At 34.1% G+C, this 24,017-nt stretch overlaps 1 protein-coding gene and 3 pseudogenes across 2 annotated transcripts; 2 read left to right on the plus strand and 2 right to left on the minus strand.

Moving 5' to 3' along the window:
* The first annotated feature begins 6 nt into the window (after positions 1-6).
* Positions 7-1,232, plus strand: LOC140892416 (amino acid transporter AVT3B-like; annotated as a pseudogene).
* A 6,110-nt stretch (positions 1,233-7,342) lies between these two features.
* Positions 7,343-9,640, plus strand: LOC140886838 (probable serine/threonine-protein kinase PIX13; annotated as a pseudogene).
* A 3,078-nt stretch (positions 9,641-12,718) lies between these two features.
* Positions 12,719-16,386, minus strand: LOC140891863 (protein NLP2-like; annotated as a pseudogene).
* A 4,012-nt stretch (positions 16,387-20,398) lies between these two features.
* On the minus strand, positions 20,399-23,638 carry LOC140892869 (uncharacterized). 2 transcript variants are annotated; one of them, XR_012152926.1, is made up of 7 exons: positions 23,481-23,638; positions 23,317-23,397; positions 22,786-22,914; positions 22,346-22,408; positions 22,060-22,184; positions 20,557-21,410; positions 20,399-20,454 (listed from the first exon to the last, which is right to left on the minus strand). XR_012152926.1 is itself a non-coding variant. In XM_073301900.1 (6 exons), the coding sequence occupies exons 1-6, from the start codon at positions 23,577-23,579 to the stop codon at positions 21,218-21,220; spliced, it is 690 nt and encodes a 229-aa protein (XP_073158001.1). In that variant the 5' UTR covers positions 23,580-23,638; the 3' UTR covers positions 20,551-21,217. The 2 variants fall into 2 exon arrangements, 1 of the variants encoding a protein (XP_073158001.1); XM_073301900.1 differs by lacking the exon at positions 20,399-20,454 and having other exon boundaries at positions 20,551-21,410.
* Between the last annotated feature and the right edge of the window lie 379 nt (positions 23,639-24,017).

The raw sequence follows: 24,017 nt of genomic DNA on the forward strand, positions 1-24,017 counted from the left end.
CCTCTCTTGTTTTCTTTCGCCCACAAGCCCCAGGCTTTGTCTTCTCAGCTCAAAACCTTCGCAAATGTCTTTATAGCCATCGTCGGGGCCGGAGTTCTTGGCCTCCCTTACACCTTCATGCGCACCGGTTGGCTCACTAGTCTCCTCATGATTCTTGTGGTCGCCGCTCTCACCTACCATGGGATGATGCTCCTAATCAGGACCCGTCACAAGCTTGGGGATTCCCCCTATCCGATTGCTTCTTTTGGCGATCTGGGTTTCGCTGTTTCTGGTTCTATTGGCAGATTTGCCGTTGATTCCATGATCGTTCTGTCCCAAGCTGGCTTTTGTGTTGGCTATCTCATTTTCATTTCCAACACTCTCGGCAATCTTTTCAATTCCTCCTCCTCATTGGTTGCGCCTAAGATCTGGGGAGTGAGCGCCAAGAGCATTTATTTTGGACTTGTTTTCCATTTCAGTTGGGGTTGAATTCGATTGCATCTCTGACCCTTTTGGCGCCGCTCAGCATCTTCGCGGATATTGTGGACTTGGGGGCTATGGGGGTTGTGATTGCTGAGGATTTCCAGATATTCATGAAGCAGATGCCAGCGGTTGAGGCGTTTGGAACTCTTTCCACCTTCTTTTATGGATTGGGAGTGGCGGTGTATTCGTTTGAGGGGATTGGAATGGCATTGCCTTTGGAGTCGGAGATGAAGGACAGGTCCAAGTTTGGCAAGATTTTGGGACTGGCCATGCTCTTCATTGCTGTAATGTATGGGGCATTTGGAACGATGGGTTACTTCCATTTGGTGAGAACACTAAGGACAAAATCACGGCCAACATTGGAAAAGGATTGTTGAGCACTTTGTGTTCAGCTAGGCCTCTGCATAAATTTGTTCTTTACATTCCCGTTGATGATGCGCACCCATTTTATGGAAGTGTTAGAGAGGAGGTTCTGGTCGGGGAATTACTGCTTGTGGGGATGATATGGAGGCTTTGTACTGGTTGTAAGTTTGGTTGCATTCTATTTGTTCCAAATTTTGCAGATTTTTTTTGTCTTTGGTGGCAAGCAGCACCTGCTGTGGCACTTGGGTTCGTTTTTGCCCGCTCTGTTCCATTATCTAGCCATTCAAAGAAGACATGAGCTGGAGACAATCTAGTGCTGATTGGGGCGCCTAATTATCTCGGGTGTTTTTCTTGGGGTCTTGGTGACTTGGTACACCCTACTGGAGATATTCGCTATCAAGGTGTGAAATAAATTGATAGCCAGTAGTTCAAACAATAAATATAACTACATGTTATTGCTTTTTGCTGAAACTGAAACATAATGCAGAGTTTACCTCTGTCGCAATAGTTATAGCTTATTCATTTTTCATGTGATTCATCTTCCTGGGAACAAAATTCTTTAGTAAAAACTGAATGTTGAAGTTAGAGAAAACATTGTCTTTATATGCTACCATTACCAATCCTGAAAGATGTGGCAGAAACTTAATTGTTGTGATAAGCAAGGCATGTTGATTCTCTCGCCTAAACGTGTCTATCAATGAGAAAGGAAGAAATGCGTAACTTGTTTGTGGACAAACATATATGTGAATGGACATCCACGGTTTTTAATTTTTTCAAGCATTTGGGTGTTGATGATATGCATATCTTCAGATTTTGATCATAATCAAATGGGAAACAATGTTAGATTTTCTGGTTTATTTTCTTATTTGTTCATTGAGATTAAGATCTAACCTTGTTGGCTAGCCGATAATAATCACATCATTTCCTTATCAGGCTTGAAATACACCACCATATCTATCAGACTGGCTACGAGTCTACAATTTTGGTACCACACTGAGTCTTCTTGCTATTCTATTTTATTTTCTGTTACTGTTATTTAGCAATAAAATTAGCCCTGATTTGAAAGATGTTTCTGATTGGAAAGAGGAGATCAACGGTGACTTTCTTGATGTGGGATGATTCACTTTTGCAAGGATGCCACTTGTGAGACTATAGCAAATGCTTTTAATGATTTACCCAACATAAACAGGGCCTGCTCTGATATGTACCAAGTAGAGATACATAAAAGTTCCGGATTTGCGGTATTGTGTTGGAGGATAGTATTTGAATACAACCGCGCGCGAGACAACATTTCAACTTTTGTTAGCAAAACATATGTATTTCCAGTTCTTCATTGATAATATCATGTAATGACACTGCCTTTTATATATACACGAAATATGATGAAGGTTGGGCTTGCATTGCCCTTCATATGCAATTTTGCAGCTAGAGTTCACTTGTATTCGGTCATTCATCGATTTATTTGCATCTCAAGAGATTTAGTTTAGTGTCGAAAAGTGTAAGCAGTAAGGCTAATCCCTCATCACCATTACCTTTTTGTGTGAAGCTCACTTTGAATTGATGTTGAGGGTGTGTTATTTGAAGGTATTTGGCTAGGGGGCTTTGTTACGGAGAGTGTTTAGTTTTATTCCATATGTACTAGTTTGATATTGGATCTGCTGATCTCCAATCTCGAGGATGACAAGTTCAGCCCAAAAAAAGCATTTCAAGGGATGATTTGCTTTGTAGCTGGAAATTTTGACGTACAAACGTATTTGAGTTGCTAACAAATTGGGTTATATTATGCAATGACGATTTGTTAAAAGTTGATTGGAGGAATTTATATTGTGTGGATGAACGAACACACAATAAAGTTGGAGCTCGAGTGAAACATGTCGATATGAAATCTATTACGAAATTGACTCGTGCTTGAAGCTTTAAAAAAATTATTTTAATAAAATTAGAATGGTCATGATAGTTTTGTATACGCTAGATAAACTAGTTTGGACTGTGGTGAATAGTGAGTAAAATGAGGACAACGAGACATACAATGCACGACAAGTGGTAATATTGTATGGCCACGAAGATAGCCAAACGTCCACGCTTGAGACCAACCACCATCGCCATATATATAGTATACGTGGCTTACAAGAAAATGGCAATAAGCAATAATTAATAAGTAATAAATAATAAACATTGAGAAGATTAAGATGGCGGACGTCAGAGGAAGAAACCGCAGCGTGCGACGACAGATGCGGGTGTCCGTCGCGAGCCCTGTCGCGGCATCACTTGCGGTAAGTAACGAACATGCCTTTTCCCACTGTTATTGTTCTCGAATGATATCATGAATAAATGGGTGGATGCATGCGCGCGTGCAGGTGCTCGGGCGGAGATCCTAGCAATATGGAACAACAAGCAGTGCTCGTGCCGGGAGAACAACTGCAGCTGCAATCCCATGCACATGCTCCAGGTCCCAAAAGGCAGCTCCACGAGTCGGAGGCCGGGACTGGGAAGAGCCTTCTGCAGTGTGCGGTGCGGGCTGTGCCTGTCCCACCTGCACAGCTACTTCTTTAGTCAGATGAATTGTATCGGTAATAAGACGAGCGATTACAATAGATGAGTTGATTTGTAATAATGGACATGGAGTGTGCATGTAGTTTTGAGTACCATAAAAAAAAATATATATATCTATGATCCGCTGCCGAAATGTGTGTGCGCTCGCGTGCGTAGTTACGTGGTTATTATGGAATAATATTTAGAACTATTTGCTGAGACTTGGTTGCCTTTTTTTTCATATAGTTGGCCACTATACTGATATATATGTACGTAGGAGAAAGAACATCACTGGTTAGGACGTATTGGGGTATGTGATATTAATTAATTACTGTTTAATTGGACTCATTAAACCAATGCATAATCATGAATGGAAATGAAAGTGCTTCTGAGGTCGCTGTTGGAACATTTTGGGGGGTATGATATAAAATAAATACTGTTTAATTAGACAGATGACACCATATGATCATGCTATCATAAATGAAAATGAAAGTTAAATGAAATTTCTCCCGAGAAATTCGTCTCACCTTCTGAGATCAATGTTGTAACATTTTTGGGTCGTTGAAAATTAATTAATTACTGTTTAATTGGACCTAATTAAACCGTGACATTCTATCATCATCATAAATAATCATAAATGAAAATGCAAGTTCTTCTGAAATCGTCTCATCTTGCATGGAAGTATTTTTTTTACAACAATATAATTGCATGGAAGTATTTTTAATGGTATGTGAATGTCAATTGTTTTATAACTTTTATCAAAAGCAAAAAGCACAAATTGAATATTTTTTTTGTTTTTGTTTTTATTTTTTTTAAGAAATAAAATTACAAGTATGATATTACGTAAATTACCCTGGATTTTTTATTTATTTTTATATATAAGTTTTAATAGTTTCTGATATAATTTATAAATTTTCAATCATATCTTATTACAAGCACTTGATTTTTTTGAAAAATATATTACATTTTCATACATTTTTTTTATATATCTTGTGCATTTATACAAGTTTTTTGTCATTTATTATATATTATTTTTATGAATTTTATATATTTTTTCTAGCATTCATGTTATAAAAAAAAATATTTTTGATACAAAATTCATTATATAATAATAATTATATAAAGATAAATAAATTTTTTTATGGTGTGAGTAAAAAATTTAAATAATTAAAATAGATCAATTTTATATAGTTTAAGGCACTGTTATGTACATTATAACACCAATATATATATATAACTCATCTCATGTTTTTTTAATCATATTATTTATTTATATATTAATTATTTATTTTAAATCAATCAAGTCATTAACTATTTATAATATATCAATCAAATCATTGAATTTAAATTATTATATTAGCTCTTATAAAAAATATAATTTTTTTATAATTTTTATTTTATTTATTGTTAAAAGTACAAAATAGTCATTTAATATTTTTATATAAAATTTAATCAATCAAATAAACTATAATATATCAATCAAATTCAATATTATTTTAACTATCATTTTTTATTTATTTTTTATTACATTATATTACTTATCTATGTATTATTTATATCATCATTCAAATCAAATGGTGCTTAAGTGTATGATTGTCACGTAAGTGTATGATTGTCATTTAACTAAAAACTTAATCTTGAAAGCAACTATTCTCCAAACATTCAAACCTTAGCTTATATTAGTTTTAAACTTCTATTTTCAAATATTTTCTACTTTAATTTCTTGCCAACTTCAAAATAATTTTTACAAAAATCATTTTTTTTTATAAGCAAAAGCTCTCCAAAACACACCTAAATGCATGTATAGTTGTCAATGACTCAATGTCCTTGTAATATAATATAATTATTGTTTTGCCGTGAAGAATATTTTCAGTTGACCGAAGAAACTTGATTCAAAACCGAGGGATATTATGATTTATTGAAAATAAATTTTTAATTCTATCGATTCTCCAAATAAATTATTATATTTCACTTTCAAACCAGTTATTAGTTGATAAGTGAAGGATATTTTAACATTAAGAATTGAATCAATTATTTGTTTTAGTAATTGACTTTGCAATTTGAAATTAAGTGATGCAGCGTAATAAATTAAATCTGATACTTTGATTGTGTGCAACCCAACATATATTATATATATACAGAGACTTTTGGATGTAAAATGAAAAACACAAGTCGTTATAGCTAGCCTTTTATTGTTCACTTCATAAAGAAAACCATTTGTAATCATAATAAATTAATTCATATATTGCAGTCAATCATATATAGAGTAAGCTGTTTATGAGATGGTCTCATATGAAAAATATATTGAATATAATTTTTTATTTTAACTAATTTTTTTGATTTTTTTATACATGCATCGCATGCTAAAAATAACATGTATAATATAAACTAGGGGAGAAACTATCTAATCTAAAAATCAAAGTGTGTGTGTTTGCGTTCAAGCCCTTGCTTTGACTTAGAAAATTCAATGCATCAATGAATGGTGTTAAATAATTTAAATTTAAATTAATTAAGAGGTGCAGTTTAATTAGCAGCTACTCGTTTTCAATACGCAACATAATTGCAAAGTTGGCAGCTGGGAAATCAATGAGATTAGATTAGCGGTCTTAAGTTCAATGTTTATTTATTTATTTATTTATATATTTATTATTTTTTTTATTATTATTATTATTATTATTATTATTATTATTATTTTATTTGTAGTTTAGAACAGCCCACAATTTACCCTGTAATCTTCAATGCCTGTTTCCTTTAATATTAAAAATAAAATAAATTACTTTTAATCAATATTGTTTTTTCCTATTCAATTTGGTTTGATATTGGTAGACCTTAAAATAGTGTCTGGCGCATTAGATATCCGTATTGATATATAGCATATATGTGATCGACCATTTGTTTATTTGTTTTTTTTAAACTATCGACTTCGAGTTCGAGTTCGAGTTCGGGTTCGGGTTCGGGTTAGAGTTCGGGGTAATTGGAATTGTGAGAGAGTGCTAGTAACTTTTAAAAAAACAGTCATTATTTTTTGAAAAGTATTTTTTTCCAATATTTATGGATTGAGTATTTGAAATATTATATTAGATATATCTTTTCTCAGAAAAAAAACATCTACTTATACGAACATAACTAGGAGATATTAGTAAGTTTTTATGTTTTTTTCTTGAAATGTTTAAATTAAAAATTTTCTCATTGACTAAACACGTAAGTAAATTGTATTCACATCATGTGAATAACTTTATTCGATTAGTCAATACAATAAGTATTTTTTATTTATTAAAAAAATTAATATCCTTTTACTTGTTTTTTTAAAAATATATGTGCGTAATGAATTTATTTATATTTTAATTCAATAAATATGATATAAAACATCAATCACAATTATTTTCTTAATCAAAATTTGTGTTCGTTCAATATAAAATCATTCTTTAAAATAACAATTTATTTATAAATTAATTAGAATATTATTAATTTACACGATGTTACGTATGAGTTTTATGAAACAAATTTTCTATTTAAATTACTTACGAAAAAATATTAATTTTTATTATAAAAATGATTGACTCCGAAGAGGACCCCATTCCACTTGAGTCAGAAGCCTATTGGCTCATGCGGAAGTTAAATCGAGGGATGTGCATAAGCGGCAAAGGCCTGAAGGACAGAGCAACATGACCAACCTCCAAAGCATACCCACAATATTTCAGAAGGAAATATGATCCACACGATGATCGAATCCGCAATGCTGCGTCAGCTCAAACCTTATCAATTTGCTTGTGCCATTGTGAACAAATATTAATTTTTATTATAACAACGAACACTGGTGTATTGCAATAAACGTGACTTTTTATTATAATGTAAATGATGTAAAATTACACAAGATTTAGAACAAGTCTGCCTTGATGATTTCTATGTTCACACCCTTTGACTTTGACTTTAACGTCTCCGTGTCCACAGTCCATCGATTAAATTTTAAAGTCTTCACATTGATCTAAAGCTTGGACAAACTTGAGATCAAGACCCTCCATTTCATTTCAAAATCCAAGAAATTTCATCTCTTCAGTGCATGAATATAGTTGAATCAACGGGATTCGATCGTAAAAGCGTGGCGTGCACATGGGTATTTGCTTGAGCCGTGGCGGCAGTCGATCGGCCACCGTTAACAGCTACGCTAACCAGGGCCAGCCCTCCACCACCGGCAGCAGCCAATGGAGTTCAGGTTATCCGACACCCATTTCCGATCAATCCCATATATGTTTTCGCGTGTATATTTATTGTATGACGTCTTTTTGTGTGTTGGGATTAAATGATCCGATGTGAATTGTGATGCAGTGGCGACTACAACGGTGTCTTCTACGTGGAGCAAGAGCGCCAATGTTTCTGGGAGCAGCAGCAGCGTATTCTCCGGCGGCGATCACGACACGGGCTCCTCCCCGGCTTTCGCCGCCGGGCAGATGTTATCCCACCCCAGCTTGAGAGTCTTCTCTTTCTCAGAGCTAAAGAACGCCACCAGAAGTTTCAAAAGCGACACGCTTCTGGGAGAAGGTGGATTCGGCAAAGTGTACAAGGGATGGCTCGTGGGAGCAAATGGGGAAAAAACTGTTGTTGCTGTCAAGAAGTTGAATTCCGATGGCTCCCAGGGATTTCATGAATGGCAGGTCTCTTCCAATCCTAGTCCTAGATTAACAACTAATAATTTATGGGATTTGTTTCTGATCATTTGAATGTAAATGAATATGAATTATTCTTTCAGTCAGAGATAAATTTTCTTGGAAGACTTTCTCATCCCAACCTGGTGAAGCTGCTGGGATACTGTTGGGAGGGGAGTAGAGCTCTTGCTGGTCTATGAATTCATGCCCAAAGGGAGCTTAGAGAATCATCTGTTCGGAAGTAAGTGTGTCGATTGCTGAATTGGAGGTGGAACACTGATTTGTGTATCGAAAATTTTGATGATTTATATTAGATTCTTGGGTCCGTTTAGGGGGTTCTGCTGTTCAGCCACTTCCGTGGGACGTTCGGCTTAAGATATTGATCGGAGCGGCCCGTGGTCTTGCATTCTTGCACGCTTCGGATAGAAAAGTTATCTACAGAGACTTCAAGGCGTCCAACATATTACTTGATGTGGTATAGCTCTCTTGTTTTGGAACATTAGTGTCTTTCCATTAATGTTTTCAACATAGATGTAGTTATGATTGGCTTTCATTGCTATGCTATACATCAATACATGGACAAACCAATGTTCTTGTGGTTAATTTTCTTGCAAGAAGTGTTTGGTAATGTATTGATCATCTGATCTTTGTGATGTTGGTTTGATTGTTTGTGTGCTCGATCTCAGTCGTACCACGCCAAGTTATCGGATTTCGGCCTTGCGAAAATGGGTCCAACAGCAAGTAAATCCCATATAACGACGCAGGTGATGGGGACCAACGGCTATGCTGCCCCTGAATATGTTGCCACAGGTAATATAACTACACTTGCACCATAAAGCATATGACAGAGTAAAGAGTGCCAAAATGTGGTTACATACTTACATTACATATATTAGTGGCATTTTAATTTTTCTTGTCTTTGATCAACTTTCCTGTGGCAGGGCACTTGTATGTCAAGAGTGATGTATACGGTTTCGGCGTCGTCTTAGCAGAGATGCTGACAGGGTACCGAGCACTCGACGAAAATCGTCCCAACGGGAAAGAAAAGCTGGTTGAATGGATCAAGCCACATCTAACTGACAGGAGGAAGTTGAAGAATGTTATGGACTCTCGGCTGGAAGGAAAATATCCCTCTAGATCTGCATTACAAATAGCTCAGCTTTCACTAGAATGTCTAGAGAATGAACAGAAGAACAGACCATCAATGCAAGTAATTGTGGAGACCTTGGAAAGAATCGATGGCGCCCCCGAGACATTGCATAGAGATCAAGTTAAGGTGAAATCTACTCATCCGCCTATCCATCGACGTGGTGGCGGTCAGCAGCCTCTTCATTACCGGTCCCCGCTTCATCCGAAGCAAGACGTAGATCAAACGTATCCACTTCCCCAGCGTATATAGCCACTGCTGGCTGAGTGGCAAATTCAAAGAACCAAGTCTTGGATCCTTAATTTTCAGCTGCAATGAAGAGCTGCCTCTTGTTTTAATATTATACTTCATAGTTTTTATATTGTAACTTGAGTGATGAAGTATAGAGAATGGTAAATCATGGGAACTGTCATTTTCTTTCTACGATTAATTTGTTGTCGATGTAAAGATACTTTCTACCTACATGACTGTATATTAAACATATTTTGGATTTTGGATTGATTTTTTTTTAAAGAAACGAATCCCCAAGAAAATGAACTACTAAAAAAAATTTCAACGTAAAATTTGATTTCTTTACGACTTTTTTTATTTGCCCAAAAAGAACACATGAGAATGAACCGCTAAGAATCCATATTTTAAACATTGATTTATAAAATAAATTAATAAATAAGTAAGTAAGGCCCTTTGCGTTACCCGAAAAAAAAAAAAAAAACAAACAAACAAACAAACAAGCCCAACTCTAATAAATGTTGGCCAGAGCTTTGTAATGGTAGGATATCGGAAGGGTGATTTGGAAATTGGACATAAGGTTCATCCACGAAAATCATATAAAATTAATATTATTTTATTGTCTATATATTTTTTGAGTTTTGAAATTGTGAGTATCTCATACGATGATACGAACACTTACGTGAACATCGCTAAAGTAACTCTTGTACATCCAATAGATGAACATTTTACCAACTGATATAGTCACATAAATACGTACTCACGACACCATACCAAAACTCAATATTTCTTTATCTATCATTTTTTAATAACTTATTACTAGAAATTCAATGATATGAACCAAACATTAACATTGGACTCTCCGCATGTCCGTGGACCATTCAAGCACCTGTCTATTGGTTAGTCTATGCTACACTGAGAGTGTTTTTCCCCCTATTTTAATATCATTAGATCACGTGGAACCCCTATATTTTTATGGAAATTGACACATGTGTTGATGATCCAATGATTGATATTTGACCACATCATGGGAAAAAAGTACTCCAGGTATAGCATAGAATAATCTTTTGTCCACGGTCGCATGAAGAGGGTCGCAACACATTAAATTTAAATGTGAACACCGTACTAAATATAAAATAAAATAAATAAATTTAAATTTACTCACATTTATAATAAAAATAAACTAATAATGATTAAAATTAAAATAATGTATTTGTTTTTTAGATGCATAGTTGTTGAGAGTTTTATGTTTGAATCTTAAATTTATTTCAATAAACGTGGATTATGTTTTGATATTTATTTTATTTAATAATTCTTTGAATTATTATATTGATTAATTTAATTTATAATACTTAAATTTGATTGAATTTCAAATTATCCATAAATTTTATGTTCCATTTTCCCTTAATATTTACTAATTTTTCATCAAATATCCATGCAATTATGTTTCAACAAATTATTATTTATCTAATGAAATTTTTTTCCTACTATTCACACTTTTACATATAACTAAATTAAATATACATTTTTTTAATAATAAAAAAAAGACTCATCCTTTGTTGCATCTAGCACGAGATTATTTCAGTGAAAAATATTTTTTTGTCAAACATATATTCACTTTTAATGTGTCATTGTTTTTAGATTAAATATATATTAGAAAGTTCAGCATTCATAAGTTATTTTTTAAAAATAGATGGTATAAATATTTTACATCTATAATTTCTTCTCATGTTTTTTTAAATACATTTTAGGAATATGATGGACATCAATAACATGTTGTATTTAGTGGGTCAAATAATAAATGCACCAATTAAATGAAAAAGAAACGCATTGATTTTTCACAAATTTAATATTTCAAATTTGACCCAAATTTTTACACCATTTTCCACCCAATAAGAATGATTAGAAAGTTTGGCAATAAGTTATTTTTAAAAAATATATGGTAGAAATACTTTACATCTATAATTTCTTCTCATGTTTTCTTTAGAATAAATTTTAGGAATATGATGAATATCAATTAACATGTAGTATTCAAAGAGTCAAAAAATAAATGCATCAATTATATGAAAAAAAAAAAAAAAAAACACATTGATTTTTCATAAATATCCCAAATTTGACCCTAATTTTTACACTATTTTTTCACCCAAATGCACATGCAATTAATACGTATAATTCATAGTTTTTGGCAATATAGTAAGGGTGTGTTTACTTGGCATGGTAAGTATCATAGGATGAACTTATTAATCCAATCTCATCCATTGATTACTTACAAAAAAATCAATTTTTCAAAAATCTCAAGGCCTGTCATTATACTCTTGTTTCATGAGATTAGTCATCTTTAATTATAATCCTGAACAATATTTGTGAAAAAAAAATCCATAAAAATCCTAATATACCTAATTTAATTTCTTTGTTTTCTTCTCAATTTCTCTTCTTTTTTTTATAACTCAGCTTATCAATTTTATTTATTTTTAAAAAAATACATATTTTATATTCAATAATTTTGATAAATGAAAATAACTCACATTTGAATTAATAATAATTTACAATATTCAACAATAATACAATCCAAATTATATGAATAAAAAATTAAACATGGGTGGAGGATAAAACTGTAATTCGTCCATCAATCTTTATTTCAATCCCAAAATTAATAACTCATAGTAAACAGGTTATTGTTTATCAATCACTATTCCACGTTTTTCAAAATCATTTTAATAGTGTTTTATAAATTAATGAAAAAAAAATTAAAGTATGTGTTTGGATACATTTTTTGTAAAATATTTTTAAAAAGTGTTCTCTAAGTTTAATTTTTAAAGAACACTTTAGATATATTTTTAGAATGAAACTATGAAAGACAAAGATGAACATCATTACTTTTGTGATGTTAAAATGTTATCATAGAATAGTTATCCAAACACATATTTATTATTAAAACAACTTTTAAAACATTTTATAATTTTTTTAAAAAAAACACTTTCATAAAAACATTTCATTCGTGTGCATGTGGTTTGGCTCTAGTTTGGAAACTACGTAAACCAAATTGATCATAAATTTTTTATTTCTGTAAACTTGAAATTGTCAGCTAACTAATATACACCTCTACTGATACAACCTGAGTTTAACTAATGATTAACAACTCATTCAGCACAAAGGACTCACAGATGATCCCTGAGAAAACAAGAGATGGAATGACGACGCGACGAAAAAAAAAACATGACGTCGATAACGACGATATCAGATGCAATCTGTAGAGCATGGAGGGACTAGCTCCTTGCACATATTTCATTTATTTATATAAGCTCAAACTCAACACAAATATACAGAGTAAAGATACAATGACACTGAAACATTGAGTGCCAATGTTGTTTTTGTTTTTTTATTTGGCTTTTTCCTACATATTGTCTGAGTCACACAAGTCTTATAGATCAATTAACACACTAGTTTTGTATCTCACCACCAATGGTCTAATAAAACTAAGACTCTATGGTTGTGAAACAATCCCCTAAAGGCCAAACCCAATTTGTGTAGAAGCCACTATTTATTGCTACCAAATGAACTTCCAAGACTTTGGTTATAAGCTTTATTAATGACAGTAATTTTTATGGTTCTGGTCTTGGATGATCTGTGTATGTCAACACACTCATCAAGATCAGCGTCGCATGTCAAAAGCACCCATTCGGCGTCATCATCCAGGTATTTTATATCAACTTTACCCACATTGTTTTCTACATTGAAACGCCTGAAAAGCTCTCCTCTTAAATCATTGAAACTCCAGTGTGGATGCAGGCTGAACCGGATCTTTTCTTCTCCGAAAGTGGCTTTTATCCTGTAAGGGACTATGTCGTTGTCCTTTGCCTGCCTGCTGCTATTATGTGGCATCGGCGGGGCCTCTAGGAGAAGCAATTCTGCATCACTCCTTGCTCTCTTTAGCACCCCTTGATCAATCATTTCTTCTGCGGATAAAGCGTCTCCAATGAGAGTGAGAGATGATTGTTTCACCCCAGTGGAGAGGCAGTAACTTGAACTTGTGCTGTGACTGCTGGAGGAAGTAGGTGACTTTGAAGCAGTCTGGATGTTCATGTTTGAAGCGTCCACAGGTAGCTTGGGAGAGGAATTGGGAGAGACGAATTCGGGGAAGTTGTTATAGAAAGAACCGAGCTTAATAGGACCCTCGGCGCCCTGGACTGAATCCATCACAAGTTGGAGTTTCTTCAATGAGTGGTCTACTTTCTTTATCTTCCTAGAAGGCCATCGGGTGATCCCATGCTGCCTGCATATTCTCTTCAGAGTAGTAGGACAAACTGCAAATCGAAAAGAACGTAAAAACGGATTGTTAATTTTCAAAAACTAAAGCTACTGCTTCAAGTATATATATCAGTGATCTGTCATACCCCCAATGCTCTTGGCAGCATCTTTTAGGCTCCCAGCAAAATATTGCCTAAGTACTTGCAAACTAATGGTCTTCTCAGCCTTTGTCTTTCTCTTTTCATTTGCTTTCCCCTCTAAGGAAAGATACCCACTAGAATGGGAAAAGTTTTCAGGATTATCCCACTGAGTTGTCACCCTGAACCCTCCTTCCTCCTTGCTATCATCATCAAAAGAAACAGAGACTCCTTTACCTTTTTGCTGGGAATCCATTATATTCATGATCCAGGATGGAGCATTTTTAGAAGGTTCTTCTGCGCGAGAAGCGATAAAATTTGGCCATTTGTCCTCCCCTGACCTGCCTGCTGTGGTGCTACTCGTCTCTTTATCTGATGTTTCTTGAGCCAACTCTTGGTGGGACAGAACCCTCAGGCTCTGGCAAGTTTGATGCAAAACAGACAACAAAGAGTCGAGCAGCATCTTCTGATCGTCGGAGTCTTTGCATTTTAGAGGAAAGAAGAACTCCAGAACAAAGTCAGCCTTTCCCGTGTAGGTGCTTCTGAGTCGTATCGCCACAGCAGCGCACAACTTAAACACCCTAGCATGGTGTGAGAGAGGGTAATCTGTCTTGCTGAAAGACGTCACGTCCGCAGAAAAACACGGTTTATTACTCATGAAGGCTTTCCCTGGAATACCTTCACCTTTGAGCAAGTGGTGTTCGGAGCACGCCTCATGAAAGCCGGAAACTTGGGGATCAGCAACGTAGCAGGCCGAGTCAATAGTTGAAACACAATGTGCATAGTTCTCATCCGAGTGTCGGCACCCTTGTTTATTATGTTGAGTACAGGGCGCCCATGTCTGTGCCAAAGGCAGTTCATGCACACTGCACACATATTTCACAATATTTCTGATCTCTGCACGGCAGATTGGTAAGATTCATCACAACCCTGAGATCAAATATTGTGTTTGTGCATTAAAATTTATGTTCAGTTATATCAAGCACTACGACGAAACTTGAAATGTTCTTGTTCCATACCTCTATACTGAGGGGACTTGGAACATCAAAACTCTTCAAATCAACAGCCTGTATGAAAAAACAAATTTATTTTACATGCATCCTTTGATCATCTCCTATTAGGCTGTATGGAAGTGAGTGTGAAAGGCAATCAAGGAAACTTAGACTAACTAGAGCGACGAAAAAACACCTGTAGAGCTCTGCAGATGTTTTCAAGTTCAGGGCGGTAATTGAGTCTCTGATTAGTCGTCACAATTTCGACTACCCCCAAGCAACGACGACTCCCCAGTTCAAAAACAGGAAGCGCAAGTGATCCTCCAACATTGTACTGCTGAGCGTAAACAACGCGCGGATACTCCTCGCTTTTGAAAAACCGAACATCAGGAGTCCATTCGGGCAACTTCTTCAAGAAAACCCTGCCCGGCAGCCCAACAAACTCTTTCGACCCCTCATCTGCTGGGAATTGGTAATTTTCAGATACATCCCTGTACTCCTTAAGATTTTTGCAGTTTAAATCCAGTGAAAATGGCTGGTTGTTAGTTATAAGCACTCTTCTGCCATTTATCTTCACAGGAAACCAGATTTGGATAAGCACATTTTTATCTCTCACAGAATCTTTGAGGCGTTTAATAGCCTCATCCAACCTCTTCCTCACTGAAACGGGAGCACGTGCATTGATTATGTTCCGGTCCGTTCCAACCCACAACCTCGTTTCCATGTCGAGTTTATTCAAAGAACCCGATGGAACAGTGGATTCACTGCTATGATGAGAAAGATCACGACGGTCCATTTGCGGATTATCAAGAAACAAATCTGATGTTTGTGTTTGTGTTTGTTTCAAGATATTTTCCGGACTCGGAGGATTCGTATTCCAGCTGCCTACGTTGTCTGAAGCAGGAAAAATAAATGAAGGAGAAGTTAAACGATGAGTTGAAATAGGCTGCCAAAAGTTGGATCCATCAGCAGTCTGAGTCTCTAACCAGAATCCATCATACAAGAACTGATCCATAAGATTGATATCAACTGTGGCGAGTCCAAATTCTTCCATCATCAATAACAACAAGTAAGCTTCTGCTTTCAATCTTCCATTTCAGAACATATCATAAACCTGAATCATCCATCCATCATACACCTTAAATGCAAAGAAACCCGAACACAAACACACACACGCATATACACATACACAAGGCAAACATGACACTGAATTCAAAAAGAACATTTTCTAAAACAAACCAGTTGTGGATCAGCTCAAACATACCCGAAAAGACGGTACAATCTCTTCCTATGATACACATATTCTACATGGAAATTATCGGTACACCTGAAATCAAGAAAAGAAAGGATTCAACACCATCCCACATAAAGGGAAAGTGCATATATATATATATATATATATATATATATATGAAATAAAACTTTAAGAACAGAAAGTGAAAAGGATCTCACTTGGATGTTGGACAAGCAAATAATTAATCTTTGAAGAAAATTTTTGGTTAGTATATATATATTTTCCCTTCATGCATGTCCATGTCCTCTTCTTTCCCTCACTTTCCCTTAAAAATTTCAGGTTTTTTCCGGGCTGTGACTTTTCAATTCCCTCTCTGTTTTTTTTTTTTGGGGTGGGCGTGTGTGATGGAGAGACAGTATGAAGAATCTCTCACTCTTGTTTATGCTTTATTTGGGTGGCAGTGAATCGTACAAAAAAAGTGGAAGAATCTTACCCTTAACCCCTTTGATAAATACTTACATAGATGTTGACTTTTTTTATGTTCTATATTCTTATTATCATGAAATGCAGATCAAAAATAGCTTGCTTGTCTGTCCAAAAAAAGAAATGTTTTACGTAATATGCTGATAATTTTCTTTTTAATCATTTCTCGTTTAAATAGTGCCCAATTGGCGATGATATCCATTCCAATCATTTTTTATTGTCTAGCCTCGTTTCTATCGTCTTTTTATTAAGTTATTATACGTTTTAAAATATTAAAGTTATATTAGTATTATTAGATATAATTTTCGTTAAACCATCAAATATTTGGCAATATATGTAATCGAACGAGTGAGTAAAATAAATATACAAAAATTCTTATAAGACTATTTTACGTTTATATCAAAAGTATTATTATTTTCAGATATGAATCGAGTACTCACCTCCATGAATTAAACGATATTTTTATGTATTTGTGTATGTATCTATATATATGTATGGATGGCTCTCAAAATCCTCATAGGGACATGCATTCGCTGCCTCTATTTGATAATATCAGCTTCGGTTCACCGCATCTCACTTATGAGTTGCCCCTCCAATATCTGACGTACCAAACAATAAATAAATATATATATTTTTATTATAAGTGTGTCGATGATTACTATATTATACTTTAATCGCTAGTGCTTATGCACAACCAAGGAGCAATGCTTATTTGCTTAAGAAGCTTAATCCATGTTAGTTAAGTGTGATAAGCTACTAATATATTATAATTAAAGGTACATGTGAGTGGAAGAATGTCTCACTTACATTTTAATTATTCTCAAATACTCACAACTAAAGCACAATCAAAACCTTTAAGGTTTTCTTTTCATTTTTTTTTTGAATTTAAATATGGGTTGTACATGACGAGGTATCTCAAATTAATAGTAGTTTAATTATGATTCTTTGTTTTGTAAATATTACTTATTAATTTTTTTTTTTGTGACGTGGGAACCCGCAACCCCTATCTTTCAGTGCGCTCTGAATAAATCTTCGTAAAACGGGTTGATCAGATCTATACTTGCAATGAACAATAATATTTTTTTAATGTGATGTATCAATTATTCGTCTCATAAAAATGATTTTTGCTACGGAAAGTTTTATAGATATATATATATATATAAATTATATTTATGACGTCAGATTTTGGGATTGGTGTATCTATAAGGTTGTCAACGACTCCCAGCCAATGGGATGGCTTTGACGTCATAAATAAATATAATAACAATACAAAGTTTGATTTTTTCTAAGTATTTGTTATAAATATTTTTTAATTTATGTTGAAAATTTAAGCTGGGATTGAATATACTACTTTATACTGGAAATCTGGAATCAGTCAGAATATTCCATTCATTTCTTGGTTATGGAATAGGATGGTGGTCCGGGCCAGAATCATGGGCCGGCCTCAACCTGTGATGGATCCCATCTGATAGACCACTGAGCAATAAGGTTAAAGAAATTTCCATCTTCGGTCATAACTCATAAGCCATAAATGTTCATCTCTTATCTATTTGATCATTTATATTAAATTAAATTTAGTGCATGTTTCAATTTTTGGCCATTTAACCTTTTTTTTTCCCTCAAAAGGATTTCTAACCCCACCCAAAAATCGAGTAGGGGTGTGTATTTTGACCGAACCGAACCGAAAATTCGGTCGTTTGAAATCCGAACCGAATTTAACGGTTTGGTTGAAAACCGCAATTTTTTTGGTTTTTCAGTTTGGTTTTCGGCTTTAACCGAAATTCAATTTTTTATTATTTTTATTTTTATTTTTATTTTTATTTTTATTTTTATTTATTTTATTAATGAAAAATAAAAAAATGATTTAAAAAATGCAAAAAAATTTAAAAATAAAAAAGAGATTTTCGGTTTGGTTCGATTCGGTTAACCAGAAGAAAAACTTGAAAATTCAAAAAATCAAAAACCGAAAATCGAACCGAATTTTTGATTCAAATCGAATTTTTAATTTCGATTCAGTACGGACAGTTAACCGATCGTATGGTCATTCTTAATCAAAACACACTAATCCTGATGACAAACGCCAACACTCTTGCAATTTTTAATTTTTTTTGGGTAAGTGTGCTAATGATAATGTGTATATTTCATGGGTCATGTTTTAATATCACATCGATGCCATATTAGAACTTCATAAATAAATAAAAAATTAGAGGGGAGAAATTAAAATAATAATGAACTGAAACTGCGATTCAACGACTCATAACACTAAAACTGTAATTTTTCAAAAATACAATATATGTGTGTTTATGTTCTTTTTAAAAAAAAACAATTGATGACGTTGTCACATAATTAGTACAATTAAAATAAAGTATGAGTAGTCAAACCTCAATTATTGTTGTTTGATGACGCACTTATGTGTCAGTTTCAGATAGATTATACAAGTAATATATTTGCGGCAGAAGCCAAATTTTCCGTGTTACTTGCAATGAAAAGGATCGCATGGAATATTCATAATTTGAAAATTTGTCATTTTAATAATATGGGGGTTTAGTGTAGATGTGGATTAAAGATTCAAACCTGCCTGCCACATTCTTCATCTTTGATGATGATAACAATTATTTATAGTGACGAAACAAGCATGTACATATATTTTAACATTACAATATTAATATAATCACGAATTCTTCTAAGCATCTGATGTGGCTACAACTAATCATCCATCTTCTTCGTTACAACTCGATCAATAAACCATATTTTCACAATTTTCTATCCATCCATTTGCACAAAAACTTACACACACAAACAAATAAATATATATATGAATGTATCGTGTTATATAGGACATAAAAAAATGTCTTATCTTTAAGAAAAACAAAGACATCAATAATAGCTTGAGTGACATAAGTCTTCGTAAATGAGATGTTTTGGATTGGGTTTCCTTAACTCGGGGTTGAATATAAACTTATAATTGGTTCTCAAATTCGAGATTTTATGGGAAAAAAAACGTTAAAATCATCCTAAATCATCATCAAGTCGAACGATTAAAATGAGTTTGACACAATGGGTATGAAGTTCTTGGTTTCACATGAACAACTCGATCCAAATACATATATATTCCCGGCCTCCGGCAATGCAATGGGGTACGTTGAGGTTGTTGACTTTCATAACGATTGAAGCTTTTTATGCCATTAATTGCTTCAATTATTGATTGATAATAATTTTTTTTAAAAAAAGTCTTGATTATGTGGCAAATGTACTCATGAAAGTCATTTGCACAATCGAAATAAAATATCCCTTAAATTATAGAGTTCCATTAAAATTTTAAAGAACATGCTATTGGTACGTTATACATAAGATTTGGATAATAATATCGGGTAGCTTACGAAAAGACAGATATATGGACTAGTGTGGATGTTATTTTATCCAATTAAGTGTAGGTGCATCAGAATAACGTATATCTAACAAATTTATTAATTATTATAGTTTGGTGTAGTGTAAAACATCAAATTCATGAGTTGTGTAAACCAAGGGTCTTTTCTCGTCTAAAATCTTCAAACTTCATCAAAGGATTTGGGCCAACGAAGTTAACATCTATGATGGAAATATTGATGAAACATCTGCTGATAAAACAGATATGATGCATGCAGCTGAGATAGAAGTTGGATCATGCAGAAACGAATAAAACCCGTTCGCCCGATCATCACGTTGGATAACCATCAGTGGCTTGTATACGCCACAACAAGCCCAAGCTAATAAGGACATGAAAATTGTTTTGAAGTGTTTGGAAGCCAAGCCACAATCAGTATTCATATTCTCACAAGAACTGGGGATGAAACCATCAAGAAATTAAGTTCACAACAGAAAATGAAATCTGGACTTTCCATGTTCATAATAAAGTACCTTTGTTTGGTGAAAACAGAGCCATAATGGAAGGGCATACTCTCTGCATAATCACCTTGATCTGGCTGATCCAATATTTTTTTACAAACTATACAAGAAGCAATATCATTCTCCCAAGTTCATGATCATTCGAAGGAGAATTCACATAATCAACTTGAAAAGGCTCGATTTTATGGTGAAGAGGAATTACCTAATGTTCATCTCTCACGTCTCCGGATAACCGTAAACAGCATTGCTATGATTGTCATGACCATTGCCCTTGAATGATTCTCTTTCAAATTTTCTGCTATGCTCCATCGCGTTATTAGTTTTAGGAAGGCAGAGAAGGCGCTCAGAGGTGGACAGCTTCACAACAATATCCAAGATAATCATACATGTGAACTAAATTTGGTCATAAATGATGAAATTGGGGAAAGAATTACTACACAAGTACTCATGAATGAATTATCTATCTGGCGCATGTGTTAAACAAGATTTGAGTTTGTATTAACTATAACAATATAGTTTTGTATGTACATTACACTTATGTAATTAGTTATGTATGTGCATTACACTCATATAATGATTGAGTACTTTGGAAATGGCAGTTGGTGTTGGATGGTCTGAACTCTGAAATTTCTGTAGACACAAGTTCAAGAGCAACTAACTTACACTTATTTATGATGATTGTGCCCTTCAACAGAATTCAATAAAAGATAAAATTGAGACAGGAAAAAAAAAAAAGCCTTTTGGCACCTGGCTTCTAAGAAGCTAAAAATTGAGAGATGTGTATAAAAAAAGGCAGATACTGCATGCATGGTTCTGCATCTCATGCAAACAGGTTCTGGGAAGAAGAAAAAGCCAGCCATTAACTACACTAATTCACGAAGTTCTCCCGTATTTAGAGCAAATTTCCGGTGCTGTGACAGTACAGAAGGGACACTGATTTCCTGAATTCTTGAGGTCAAGTCATTTGCATCAGTTCTTGTGGTCTGCACAGATGCATTGACTATTGTCTGCAGAATCTGCAAGGGATCTCCATGACTGACAACTAACACCGTGCACCTACAAAACGGAGCGGATAGCATCCTCATATAAATCATCCAAGGACTTTGAACCAAGCTTATGCCTAAAACCACTGAATTATGTGAAAGATAAAGTATTATAAAAAAACAAAAAGACATACACATAACAACCGATTTAAGATGACAAAAAGTTCACTGAACTGCAGAGGAATTATGTGTTTGTTAATAGGATCTGTGTGATTAAAATTGTGTATGCTTGCTCAAATGACTCAACATACGGTATGAAATATTTCCACTTGGATGTCATACGCTCTCAAAGTAGAAAATTTGTTAGATTTTCACAATGGTGAAACTTGTCAAACTTATATTATTGGGCAGAACAAACACTGTGAAGGATAGTAAAAATTTTGTATATCCTATTCAACTAGGAGAATAAACTTGTGATGGCAGTTTCAACTCTAAGGCAGTGTTTGATCCATAAAAATTTTGTGAAGGAAAAATTCATGAGCACTTTTTGGAAGCAACCCAAACACTAACCAAATATGTTTTCCCTGGTATTAAAAAAGGAAAAGAAGCAGACATTGGATGCCAAATGCACTAACAATTACCAGATGGATCGAACATCACTTGATAAACATGTCACAAGCATAGAAAACAAAAGCAGAAAAAAGAATAATGTCAATTGTTACCCTTCAAATGTTGATTCCATTTTAGCCAAAGCCCTTATCAGCCTTGTGACAACATCAGCAACACTTTCTCCTCCTTCAGGTCGCGTGAAGGGATCTTTCTCATCCATGGCCCAAATCTCAGGGTACTGTGAGAAGAAAACACAATTACCATGAATTAATTGAGGGTTGACTGTAAATAAATGTGAGCTTTAATACTCATAAGCTCCATGATAACCACAAAAGGAGCATATTGAAAATCAAATTGGATCTGAGATGATATCTGCTAGTACTCCCTCGAGCTATTTACTTTATCATGGGACTTCAGCTCAAATGAACCACCAAAGAACCGCTCCCGAAGATCCTCCATAGCCTGTTAAACAAGTATTACTGGGATAAAAACAAAGCATCTATTAACCTTGAAATATAAAATGGAAACAATTATTAATGTATCACTTCTCCACGAGAGTATACATTCACCATTAAGTACTGAGTTTTCAAGTGACTGGTTGAAGACAAATAAACTGCTCTCTAAATCATAAATTATCACACATCGATGCAAGGCCTGGGATGGACTATTACAACATTTCATTCAACACAAGGAGTGATTCTATCAAGAGTTCAAAAAATTCAAAAACAAAGACACATTCTTAAACCAGGTAGCCGATAAACATGTAACACAAGCCTGGTTCTTTCTCAAACTTTGAATATACACTCTCAAACATTATTGAACAGGTAAAAGTAAATTACCTTGCACTGTGGACCATCAAATGGAACATTTAGAACGGAAGCAACCACTTTTGCAGTATGACTGGTCCTTGAAAATGGTGAGTAACATATACGAATGCGCTCTATCCCAATGTTCCTTTTCTTTATTTCCTGCACAGAGAATTCAGAGTTACAAAACAAATAAGTAACTGATCGATCATCGTGAAACTTCTGAAATTTAAGAGATTTTTTTTTATAAAAAAAAAAAAAAAGACACAGCACCTATGGTAGCTATAAAAACCAGTACTGCAACTACTGCAACAACAATGTCAAGCTCGTAACATTAAAAACAATTCCTTCTCACTCTTCGATTCCCAAAAGAGAAGGTTTTAAGAATTTAACTTAATGCTCGACAAAAACTATTTTACTGATAGAATTAGACAATCAACATTGACTCAATGGTATCAGATATCAATGCAACACAAGGAATAGCATTATCATCAAAATATGAATATAGGCCACGCAATTTTGATTCTACACCGAAACAAAAATGAAAGTGAGAGTGAGGAGTGCCTCGAGGAAGGATTCTCCAGCCAAACGAGCCTGATGAACCCCATCAGGACACAAACGATATTCTTCAAGAATCCCATTTTCCTATCACAAACAAATCGGAAATTTAACAAGAAATGGCGGAAAAACGGAGAGCATGGTGGTGTTGGTGAATAAATGGCGATTACCAGAGATGAAATGATTATTCCCTTTTCGTTTGGGATGCTTCTTCCATGCCTGAGCACCCAGAATTTGTTCTTCAGCAACGATGAATACTCAGCCGCCATCCCTCAAAACAAGTCAGCAGCCACTCTCAAGAACAACACATACTGAACCCAGAACCACAGCAAATGTTTTATATCAGGTGAACGCAACTCTTTTTATTTTATTTTTAAATTAAAAACAACTCATTATCAGCCTATTTTTTCTCAACAACTATATAAAAACTCTTTTTTTTTTTCAAATTTACAATACATTAAAAAAAAAATGAAATATAACTCGTCAAAAAAATGAAATATAAAATTAGAAGTTACATAATAAATAAATGTTTATTTTTAAATTTTTAATTCCAAACTTAATTATTTTATTATTAATTTATTTTCATTTTCGGAAAAAGTTATAATAACTAGAAATGATATAAAAGTTAGTTCGTTGATATCAAAATATCGATCAAATGACAAAAAAAACAGGTTGGATGCAAAAAACAAGAGTAGTTGATTGAAAAA

The sequence above is a fragment of the Henckelia pumila genome, chromosome 3 (assembly GCF_033568475.1).
Source record: "Henckelia pumila isolate YLH828 chromosome 3, ASM3356847v2, whole genome shotgun sequence".
Classification (NCBI taxonomy): domain Eukaryota; kingdom Viridiplantae; phylum Streptophyta; class Magnoliopsida; order Lamiales; family Gesneriaceae; genus Henckelia; species Henckelia pumila.

Excerpts from the sequence above, each read along its gene's own strand:
- LOC140892869 (XM_073301900.1), bottom strand. The coding sequence starts at position 23,579 with ATGGCGGCTGAGTATTCATCGTTGCTGAAGAACAAATTCTGGGTGCTC. Across the intron at positions 22,185-22,345 it reads AGCTGAAGTCCCATGATAAA|TACCCTGAGATTTGGGCCAT; the intron begins GTAAATAGCTCG and ends TTCTTCTCACAG. Across the intron at positions 21,411-22,059 it reads ATGGAATCAACATTTGAAGG|GTGCACGGTGTTAGTTGTCA; the intron begins GTAACAATTGAC and ends TCCGTTTTGTAG.